At 43.4% G+C, this 12,306-nt stretch overlaps 1 protein-coding gene across 1 annotated transcript in view; it reads right to left on the bottom strand.

The window, feature by feature from the left end:
- LOC123486818 (caskin-1-like) overlaps positions 1-12,306 on the bottom strand; it is a 40,665-nt gene that overhangs the window by 24,560 nt on the left and 3,799 nt on the right. Inside the window, exon 3 of the mRNA XM_045218027.1 lies at positions 9,452-9,550. Coding sequence (XP_045073962.1) covers positions 9,452-9,550 — 99 coding nt within the window. The remainder of the gene's footprint in view (positions 1-9,451; positions 9,551-12,306) is intronic.

Genomic DNA, 12,306 nt, shown 5'->3' with positions numbered 1-12,306 from the left:
CAGATAGTCAGTCAGTTAGAAAGTCAGTCGATAGTCAGTCAGTTAGAAAGTCAGTCAGTCAGTCAGACAGTCAGTCAGAAAGTCAGTCAGATAGTCAGTCAGTTAGAAAGTCAGTCAGATAGTCAGTCAGTTAGAAAGTCAGTCAGTCAGTCAGACAGTCAGTCAGAAAGTCAGTCAGATAGTCAGCCAGTTAGAAAGTCAGTCAGATAGTCAGACAGTTAGAAAGTCAGTCAGTCAGTTAGATAGTCAGTCAGTCAGTCAGACAGTCAGTCAGTCAGAAAGTCAGTCAGTCAGAAAGTCAGTCAGATAGTCAGTCAGTTAGAAAGTCAGTCAGTCAGTTAGATAGTCAGTCAGTCAGTCAGTCAGACAGTCAGTCAGAAAGTCAGTCAGTCAGAAAGTCAGTCTGATAGTCAGTCAGTTAGAAAGTCGGTCAGTCAGTTAGAAAGTCAGTCAGATAGTCAGTCAGTTAGAAAGTCAGTCAGTCAGTTAGATAGTCAGTCAGAAAGTCAGTCAGTCAGAAAGTCAGTCAGTCAGTCAGACAGTCAGTCAGAAAGTCAGTCAGTCAGAAAGTCAGTCAGTCAGACAGTCAGTCAGTCAGTCAGTCAGATAGTCAGTCAGTTAGAAAGTCAGTCAGTCAGTCAGATAGTCAGTCAGTTAGAAAGTCAGTCAGATAGTCAGTCAGTTAGAAAGTCAGTCAGTCAGTTAGATAGTCAGTCAGAAAGTCAGTCAGTCAGAAAGTCAGTCAGTCAGACAGTCAGTCAGAAAGTCAGTCAGTCAGAAAGTCAGTCAGATAGTCAGTCAGTTAGAAAGTCAGTCAGATAGTCAGTCAGTTAGAAAGTCAGTCAGATAGTCAGTCAGTTAGAAAGTCAGTCAGTCAGTCAGACAGTCAGTCAGAAAGTCAGTCAGATAGTCAGTCAGTTAGAAAGTCAGTCATATAGTCAGTCAGTCAGAAAGTCAGTCAGATAGTCAGTCAGTTAGAAAGTCAGTCAGATAGTCAGACAGTCAGAAAGTCAGTCAGTCAGTCAGACAGTCAGTCAGAAAGTCAGTCAGTCAGACAGTCAGAAAGTCAGTCAGTTAGTCAGACAGTCAGTCAGAAAGTCAGTCAGTCAGTCAGTTAGAAAGTCGGTCAGTCAGTTAGATAGTCAGTCAGAAAGTCAGCCAGTCAGAAAGTCAGCCAGTTAGAAAGTCAGTCAGATAGTCAGTCAGTTAGATAGTCAGTCAGAAAGTCAGCCAGTCAGAAAGTCAGTCAGTCAGTCAGACAGTCAGTCAGAAAGTCAGCCAGTCAGAAAGTCAGTCAGTCAGTCAGACAGTCAGTCAGAAAGTCAGCCAGTCAGAAAGTCTTTCAGTCAGTCAGACAGTCAGTCAGTCAGACAGTCAGTCAGAAAGTCAGTCAGTCAGAAAGTCAGTCAGATAGTCAGTCAGTTAGAAAGTCAGTCAGATAGTCAGTCAGTTAGAAAGTCAGTCAGTCAGTTAGATAGTCAGTCAGTCAGTCAGACAGTCAGTCAGTCAGAAAGTCAGTCAGTCAGAAAGTCAGTCAGATAGTCAGTCAGTTAGAAAGTCAGTCAGATAGTCAGTCAGTTAGAAAGTCAGTCAGTCAGTCAGACAGTCAGTCAGAAAGTCAGTCAGATAGTCAGTCAGTTAGAAAGTCAGTCAGATAGTCAGACAGTCAGAAAGTCAGTCAGTCAGTCAGACAGTCAGTCAGAAAGTCAGTCAGTCAGACAGTCAGAAAGTCAGTCAGTTAGTCAGACAGTCAGTCAGAAAGTCAGTCAGTCAGTCAGTTAGAAAGTCGGTCAGTCAGTTAGATAGTCAGTCAGAAAGTCAGCCAGTCAGAAAGTCAGCCAGTTAGAAAGTCAGTCAGATAGTCAGTCAGTTAGATAGTCAGTCAGAAAGTCAGCCAGTCAGAAAGTCAGTCAGTCAGTCAGACAGTCAGTCAGAAAGTCAGCCAGTCAGAAAGTCAGTCAGTCAGTCAGACAGTCAGTCAGAAAGTCAGCCAGTCAGAAAGTCAGTCAGTCAGTCAGACAGTCAGTCAGTCAGACAGTCAGTCAGAAAGTCAGTCAGTCAGAAAGTCAGTCAGATAGTCAGTCAGTTAGAAAGTCAGTCAGTCAGTTAGATAGTCAGTCAGTCAGTCAGACAGTCAGTCAGTCAGAAAGTCAGTCAGTCAGAAAGTCAGTCAGATAGTCAGTCAGTTAGAAAGTCAGTCAGATAGTCAGTCAGTTAGAAAGTCAGTCAGTCAGTCAGACAGTCAGTCAGAAAGTCAGTCAGATAGTCAGTCAGTTAGAAAGTCAGTCAGATAGTCAGACAGTCAGAAAGTCAGTCAGTCAGACAGTCAGTCAGAAAGTCAGTCAGTCAGACAGTCAGAAAGTCAGTCAGTTAGTCAGACAGTCAGTCAGAAAGTCAGTCAGTCAGTCAGTTAGAAAGTCGGTCAGTCAGTTAGATAGTCGGTCAGAAAGTCAGCCAGTCAGAAAGTCAGCCAGTTAGGAAAGTCAGTCAGATAGTCAGTCAGTTAGATAGTCGGTCAGAAAGTCAGCCAGTCAGAAAGTCAGTCAGTCAGTCAGACAGTCAGTCAGAAAGTCAGCCAGTCAGAAAGTCAGTCAGTCAGTCAGACAGTCAGTCAGAAAGTCAGCCAGTCAGAAAGTCAGTCAGTCAGTCAGACAGTCAGTCGGTCAGACAGTCAGTCAGAAAGTCAGTCAGTCAGAAAGTCAGTCAGATAGTCAGTCAGTTAGAAAGTCAGTCAGATAGTCAGTCAGTTAGAAAGTCAGTCAGTCAGTTAGATAGTCAGTCAGTCAGACAGTCAGTCAGTCAGAAAGTCAGTCAGTCAGAAAGTCAGTCAGATAGTCAGTCAGTTAGAAAGTCAGTCAGTCAGTTAGATAGTCAGTCAGTCAGTCAGTCAGACAGTCAGTCAGAAAGTCAGTCAGTCAGAAAGTCAGTCTGATAGTCGGTCAGTTAGAAAGTCGGTCAGTCAGTTAGAAAGTCAGTCAGATAGTCAGTCAGTTAGAAAGTCAGTCAGTCAGTTAGATAGTCAGTCAGAAAGTCAGTCAGTCAGAAAGTCAGTCAGTCAGTCAGACAGTCAGTCAGAAAGTCAGTCAGTCAGAAAGTCAGTCAGTCAGACAGTCAGTCAGACAGTCAGTCAGTCAGATAGTCAGTCAGTTAGAAAGTCAGTCAGATAGTCAGTCAGTTAGAAAGTCAGTCAGTCATCTCAGACAGTCAGTCAGAAATTCAGTCAGATAGTCAGTCAGTTAGAAAGTCAGTCAGATAGTCAGTCAGTTAGAAAGTCAGTCAGTCAGTTAGATAGTCAGTCAGAAAGTCAGTCGGTCAGAAAGTCAGTCGGTCAGACAGTCAGTCAGAAAGTCAGTCAGTCAGAAAGTCAGTCAGATAGTCAGTCAGTTAGAAAGTCGGTCAGATAGTCAGTCAGTTAGAAAGTCAGTCAGATAGTCGGTCAGTTAGAAAGTCAGTCAGTCAGTCAGACAGTCAGTCAGAAAGTCAGTCAGATAGTCAGTCAGTTAGAAAGTCAGTCAGATAGTCAGTCAGTTAGAAAGTCGGTCAGTCAGTTAGATAGTCAGTCAGAAAGTCAGTCAGTCAGAAAGTCAGTCAGATAGTCAGTCAGTTAGAAAGTCAGTCGGATAGTCAGTCAGTTAGAAAGTCAGTCAGTCAGTTAGATAGTCAGTCAGTCAGTCAGACAGTCAGTCAGTCAGAAAGTCAGTCAGTCAGAAAGTCAGTCAGATAGTCAGTCAGTTAGAAAGTCAGTCAGTCAGTTAGATAGTCAGTCAGTCAGTCAGTCAGACAGTCAGTCAGAAAGTCAGTCAGTCAGAAAGTCAGTCTGATAGTCAGTCAGTTAGAAAGTCGGTCAGTCAGTTAGAAAGTCAGTCAGATAGTCAGTCAGTTAGAAAGTCAGTCAGTCAGTTAGATAGTCAGTCAGAAAGTCAGTCAGTCAGAAAGTCAGTCAGTCAGTCAGACAGTCAGTCAGAAAGTCAGTCAGTCAGAAAGTCAGTCAGTCAGACAGTCAGTCAGACAGTCAGTCAGTCAGATAGTCAGTCAGTTAGGAAAGTCAGTCAGATAGTCAGTCAGTTAGAAAGTCAGTCAGTCATCTCAGACAGTCAGTCAGAAATTCAGTCAGATAGTCAGTCAGTTAGAAAGTCAGTCAGATAGTCAGTCAGTTAGAAAGTCAGTCAGTCAGTTAGATAGTCAGTCAGAAAGTCAGTCAGTCAGAAAGTCAGTCAGTCAGACAGTCAGTCAGAAAGTCAGTCAGTCAGAAAGTCAGTCAGATAGTCAGTCAGTTAGAAAGTCAGTCAGATAGTCAGTCAGTTAGAAAGTCAGTCAGATAGTCAGTCAGTTAGAAAGTCAGTCAGTCAGTCAGACAGTCAGTCAGAAAGTCAGTCAGATAGTCAGTCAGTTAGAAAGTCAGTCAGATAGTCAGTCAGTTAGAAAGTCGGTCAGTCAGTTAGATAGTCAGTCAGAAAGTCAGTCAGTCAGAAAGTCAGTCAGTCAGTCAGACAGTCAGCCAGAAAGTCAGTCAGTCGAAAGTCGGTCAGATAGTCAGTCAGTTAGAAAGTCAGTCAGTCAGTTAGATAGTCATCCAGTCAGTCAGACAGTCAGTCAGAAAGTCAGTCAGTCAGAAAGTCAGTCAGATAGTCAGTCAGTTAGATAGTCAGTCAGTCAGTTAGATAGTCAGTTAGATAGTCAGTTAGATAGTCAGTCCGTCAGAAAAACAGTCAGTCAGTCAGTCAGTTAGACAGTCAGTTACTGTTAATAATATTATTATTGTTGTTGTTATTATAATAATGATATTATTCTGGTTACCTTCTGCACCGCTGCTCCACAGACCTGGACTGCTCCAACAGATGTTCCCTTTGCCTTTATTGACTGGGACATCACCGTGGCTAGGAGCTAAACACACACACCACACACACCACACACACACACACACCACACACCACACACACACACACACACACACCACACACACACACACACCACACACAAACAAACACACACACACACAAACAAACACACACACACACCACTCACAAACAAACACACACACACACACCACCCACAAACAAACACACACACACAAACAAACACACACAAACACCACACACAAACAAACACACACACACAAACAAACACACACACCACACACAAACAAACACACCACACACAAACAAACACACACACACACCACACACACACCACACACACACAAACACACCACACACGGACACACACACCACACATGCACAAGAGAAAGGCTTAGTCAATCTGTGAATCAGAGTTGAAGAACAAGTTAGCACACACACAAACACACTTGAAACACACACACACTCCGAAACACACACACAAACACACACACACACACACTCACTGAAACACAGACACACACTCCTAAAAACACACACACACACACTCTGAAACACACACACACACTCTAAAACACACACACACAAACACACACACACACACAAACACACACACACAAACACACACACACACTCCTGAAACACACACACACACTCCTAAAACACACACACACAAACACACACACACACACAAACACACACACAAACACACACACACACTCCTGAAACACACACACACACACTCCTGAAACACACACACACACACTCCTAAAACACACACACACAAACACACACACACACACAAACACACACACACAAACACACACACACACTCCGAAACACACACACACACACTCACAAACACACACACACACTCCTAAAACACACACACACAAACACACACACACACACTCCTGTAACACACACACACACAAACACACACACACAAACACACACACACACACTCCTGAAACACACACACACACACAAGAGACAGACTTAGTTAATCTGTAGAATCATTTCACCAAGTGACACACACACACTAACAGCCATCCCCCACCTTGACTCCCCTCCGCCTGTGCATGCAGCCCGGGAACGTTGAGGCCGTGTGTGTTCAGACTGCTAGGTGGCGTGTTAGTAGCGTGTGCCGCGGCGGGCGGAGGAGGAGGAGGCGTATTCAGGGCGTGTTGGGTATTTCCAGAACTCTGGACGCTGCCGAGCGAACACTACCCAGGCTACCCACGCTGCTGCTACGGTCACCACCTGCACACAGGTACACACAGGTACACAGTTTTAGATAGAATGGGGTGTTCCTCAGGGTTCTATTCTAGGAATAGATAGATAGAATGTGGTGTTCCTCAGGTCTCTATTCTAGGAATAGATAGATAGAATGTGGTGTTCCTCAGGGTTCTATTCTAGGAATAGATAGATAGAATGTGGTGTTCCTCAGGGTTCTATTCTAGGAATAGATAGATAGAATGTGGTGTTCCTCAGGGTTCCTATTCTAGGAATAGATAGATAGAATGTGGTGTTACTCAGGGTTCTATTCTAGGAATAGATAGATAGAATGTGGTGTTCCTCAGGGTTCTATTCTAGGAATAGATAGATAGAATGTGGTGTTCCTCAGGGTTCTATTCTAGGAATAGATAGATAGAATGTGGTGTTCCTCAGGGTTCTATTCTAGGAATAGATAGATAGAATGTAGGTGTTCCTCGGGTTCTATTCTAGGAATAGATAGATAGAATGTGGTGTTTCTCAGGGATCTATTCTAAGAATAGATAGATAGAATGTGGTGTTCCTCAGGTTCTATTCTAGGAATAGATAGATAGAATGTGGTGTTCCTCAGGGTTCTATTCTAAGACCTCTGTTATTTCTGATTGTTATGATGAAATGATCAACATCAATATAATATATTACGCACAGAGGCACAGACATACAGCGCCTTCCAGAAAGTATTCACACCCTTTGACTTTTTCCACATTTTGATTTGTTACAGCCTGAATTTAAACTGGATAAAATAAAAAATAAAGGTCACTGGCCTACGCACAATACCCCATAATGTCAAAGTGGAATGATGTTATTCCAAATGTTTGACTAATTCATTCAAAATGAAAAGCTGAAATGTCTTGAGTCAATAAGTATTCAACCCCTTTGTTATGGCAAGCCTAAATAAGTTCTGGAGTAAAAATGTGCTTTACAAGTCACATAATAAGTTGCATGAACTCCCTCTGTGTGCAATAATAGTATTTAACATGGCTACCTCATCTCTGTACCCCACACATACAGTTATCTGTAAGGTCCCTCGGTCGAGCAGTGAATTTCAAACACAGATTCAACCACAAACACCAGGCTGGTTTTCCAACGCCTCACGAAGGGCTCCTATTGGTAGATGGGTAAAGAAATAAAAAAAGCAGACATTGAATATTCATTTGAGCATGGTGAAGTTATTAATTACACTTTGGATGGTGTATCAATACACCCAGTCACTACAAAGATACAGGCGTCCTTCCTAACTCAGTTGCCAGAGAGGAAGGAAACTGCTCAGGTATTTCACCATGAGGCCAATGGTGACTTTAAAACAGTTACAGAGTTTAATGGCTGTAATAGGAGAACTGAGGATGGATCAACAACATTGTAGTTACTCCACAATACTAACATAATTGACAGAGTGAAAAGAAGGAAGCATGTACAGAATAAAAATATTCCTAGTTTGCAACTAGGCACTAAAGTAATACTGTAAAAAATGTGGCAAAGCAATTTACTTTTTGTCCTGAATACAAAGTGTTATGTTTGGGGCAAATCCAATACAACACATTCCTGAGTACCACTCTCCATATTTTCAAGAATAGTGGTGGCTGCATCATGTTATGGGTATGCTTGTAATCGTTAAGGAGTCGGGAGTTTTTCAGGATAAAAAAATTAATGGAATGTAGCTAAGCACAGGAAAAATCCTAGAGGAAAACATGGTTCAGTCTGCTTTCCACCAGACACTGGGAGATGAATTCACCTTTCAGCCGGACAATAACCTAAAACACAAGGCCAAATCTACACTGGAGTTGCTCACCAAGAAGACAGTGAATGTTCCTGAGTGGCCTAGTTACAGTTTTGACTTAAATCTGCTTGAAAATATACAGCAAGACTTGGAAATGGCTGTCTAGCAATGATCAACAACCAACTTGACAGAGCTTGAAGAATTTTGAACAGAATAATGGGCAAATATTGTCCAATCCAGGTGTTCAAAGCTCTTAGAGACTTACCCAGAGAGACTCACGGCTGTAATCGCTGCCAAAGGTGATTCTAACATGTATTGAATAAGGGGGTGTGAATACTTATATAAATAAGATATTTCTGTATTTCATGTTCAATACATTTGCTAACATTTCTAAAAAAATGTTTTTTTTGTCATTATGGAGTATTGTGTGTAGATGTGTGAGAAAAAAAACCTATTTCATCTATTCTGAATTCAGGATGTAACAGAAATGTATAATAAGTCAAGGGGTATGAACACTTTCTGCAGGCAGTGTATTCCATAATGCATCTGTACAACAGCACACACACAGCACACACACACCAATACACACACCAATACACGCACACACACACCAATACACACACAAATACACACACACACCAATACACACACACCAACACACACACCAATACACACACACCAATACACACACAAATACACACACACAAATACACACACACACCAATACACACACAAATACACACCAAACACACACCAATACACACACCAATACACACACCAATACACACACCAATACACACACCAACACACACACCAAACACACACCAAACACACACCAATACACACACCAATACACACACCAACACAACGACACACACACACCAAACACACACCAAACACACACCAACACACACACACACACACCAAACACACACCAATACACACACACCAAACACACACCAATACACACACCAATACACACACCAACACACACCAACACACACCAACACACACACCAATATACACACCAATACACACACCAACACAACGACACACAACAACACACCAAACACACACCAAACACACACCAACACCAACACACACACAAACACACCAATACACACACCAACACACACACACAAACACACCAATACACACACCAATACACACACCAATACACACACCAACACACACACCAAACACACACCAAACACACACCAACACACACACCAATACACACACCAAACACACACAACACACACCAATACACACCAATACACACACCAACACACACACCAAACACACACCAAACACACACCAACACACACACCAATACACACACCAAACACACACCAAACACACCAAACACACACCAATACACACACCAATACACACACCAATACACACACCAACACACACACCAACACACACCAATACACACACCAACACACACACACACACACCAACACACACACCAAACACACACCAACACACACACCAATACACACACCAATACACACACCAAACACACACCAAACACACACCAAACACACACCAACACACGCACACACACACCAACACACACACCAATACACCCTCGTACCTGCGAGGCTTCCGAAGCACCCAGAGCGTCCCCCGCTGGCGCCGCCCTGCTGGCCTAAGGTGGGAGAGCCGTGGGGACTGGCCTCAGAGCTCCGAGAACCTGACATACACACACACACACACACACAAAAACACACAGACACACACATACATACACACACACACACACAAAAACACACAGACACACACACACAAAAACACACAGACACACACATACACACATACATATGCACACACACACATAAAAACACAAAAACACACAGACACACACATACACACATACATATGCACACACACACACACAAACACAAAAACACACATACACACCTTTATTACCACTTTACCCTGCTGACACTCACTGGGGCTGGACACACCTACACACACCAACATACAACCCCACCTTACCCCACCTACACACCAACATACAACCCCACCTTACCTCACCTACACACCAACATACAACCCTACCTTACCCCCACCTACACACCAACATACAACCTACCTACCCCCACCTACACACCAACATACAACCCTACCTTACCCCACCTACACACCAACATACAACCCTACCTTACCCCACCTACACACACCAACATACAACCCTACCTTACCCCACCTACACACCAACATACAACCCTACCTTACCCCACCTACACACCAACATACAACCCTACCTTACCCCACCTACACACCAACATACAACCCTACCTTACCCCACCTACACACACCAACATACAACCCCACCTTACCCCACCTACACACCAACATACAACCCTACCTTACCCCACCTACACACACCAACATACAACCCTACCTTACCCCACCTACACACCAACATACAACCCTACCTTACCCCACCTACACACACCAACATACAACCCCACCTTACCCCACCTACACACACCAACATACAACCCCACCTTACCCCACCTACACACACCAACATACAACCCTACCTTACCCCACCTACACACCAACATACAACCCCACCTACACACCAACATACAACCCTACCTTACCCCACCTACACACCAACATACAACCCCACCTTACCCCACCTACACACCAACATACAACCCTACCTTACCCCACCTACACACCAACATACAACCCCACCTTACCCCACCTACACACCAACATCCAACCCTACCTTACCCTACCTACACACACCAACATACAACCCTTACCTTACCCCACCTACACACCAACATACAACCCTACCTTACCCCACCTACACACCAACATACAACCCCACCTTACCCCACCTACACACCAACATACAACCCTACCTTACCCCACCTACACACCAACATACAACCCTACCTTACCCCACCTACACACCTCCACACAACCCTACCTTACCCCACCTACACACCAACATACAACCCCACCTTACCCCACCTACACACCAAACCTAAGTCCTTCCATTCAGTACGTGTTGTGATACATAGAAATAGGACAAGATAGATTGGCAGACAGAGATGGAGTGGAGACAGCACAGGCCATGCATACCCAATCTATAATCTGTAGACTAGAACTAATACTAAAACCACCACAAGCACTACTATTACATACTACTACATTATGACTATTAACAATACTACAAATAATACTAATACTATACTACTACTACTACATCTATAACTAGTATTAGTACTAAAACAACAACAACAGAATGGTCAACACTAACTATGCTACTAACTTAATGGTAGTAATACAACCACCATTATGACTATTAACAATACTACAAATAATACTAATAATACTACTACTAGCACTAACCACAGTGATGGGAATACCACAGTAATACTATAGTAATATGATGTATCGATCAGAGCATTCATATGTTTGAAAATAGTATTGACTATATGATTTATTACAAGCTTGAGTTTTAGCTGGATACCTGGCAGGCTTGGCTGCTCCAGACTCGTAGAAAGAGGAGGAGAGGGGAGAGGAGGAGGACTGGAGAAAGGAGAAGTGGAGAGGTGAGGAGGGGAGAGGGAGGAGCGGGGAGATAGCCAAAGGAGGAGAAGAGAGGCGTGGTTTGGGTGAGAGGAGGATGAGGAGGATGAGGAGGAAGAGTCAGAGGGAGCATGTGGGAGCGATGGCCGGTCGCTGTGGTAACGAGGCAGGGGAGGGACAGGGGCGTGTCTACGAAGAAGGAGGGTGTGGCTCTGCTGGGGAGGGGGAGGGGTCTAAATACAAACCAGGAAGAGGGAGGGGAAAACAACAACAAACCCAAAACACAACGACAATCAGTCAAATAAAACTCAAAATAGAAATAGAAATTCAAAATATATAAAACAATAATAATAGGTTAACTAAAATATTATATTACATATAAATATAACACAATATTCAATATTCATAACTAAAAATATAAAACAATATCAAATATAATACAAATGTTGATAAAAGACAAAATGTAACATAAAAACAAATGTAAAAAGATGTAAATGAAACTGAATCTCAAACGGTGGGTCGGTCTAGGAGGTAATGACAGATATAGAGATGAAGGTAGACAGCAGGAGGTGAGATGGGGAGAGGGACGGTCTAGGAGGTAATGACAGATACAGAGATGAAGGTAGACAGCAGGAGGTGAGATGGGGTGAGGGACGGTCTAGGGAGGTAATGACAGATACAGAGATAAAGGTAGACAGCAGGAGGTGAGATGGGGTGAGGGACGGTCTAGGAGGTAATGACAGATACAGAGATGAAGGTAGACAGCAGGAGGTGAGATGGGGTGAGGGACGGTCTAGGAGGTAATGACAGATACAGAGATGAAGGTAGACAGCAGGAGGTGAGATGGGTGAGGGACTGACTAGGAGGTAATGACAGATACAGAGATGAAGGTAG

Source organism: Coregonus clupeaformis, unplaced genomic scaffold, assembly GCF_020615455.1.
Source record: "Coregonus clupeaformis isolate EN_2021a unplaced genomic scaffold, ASM2061545v1 scaf1322, whole genome shotgun sequence".
In the NCBI taxonomy this organism is placed as follows: domain Eukaryota; kingdom Metazoa; phylum Chordata; class Actinopteri; order Salmoniformes; family Salmonidae; genus Coregonus; species Coregonus clupeaformis.
Note: the sequence above shows the minus strand (reverse complement) of the source record. Positions and strands in the feature narration are given on the sequence as shown.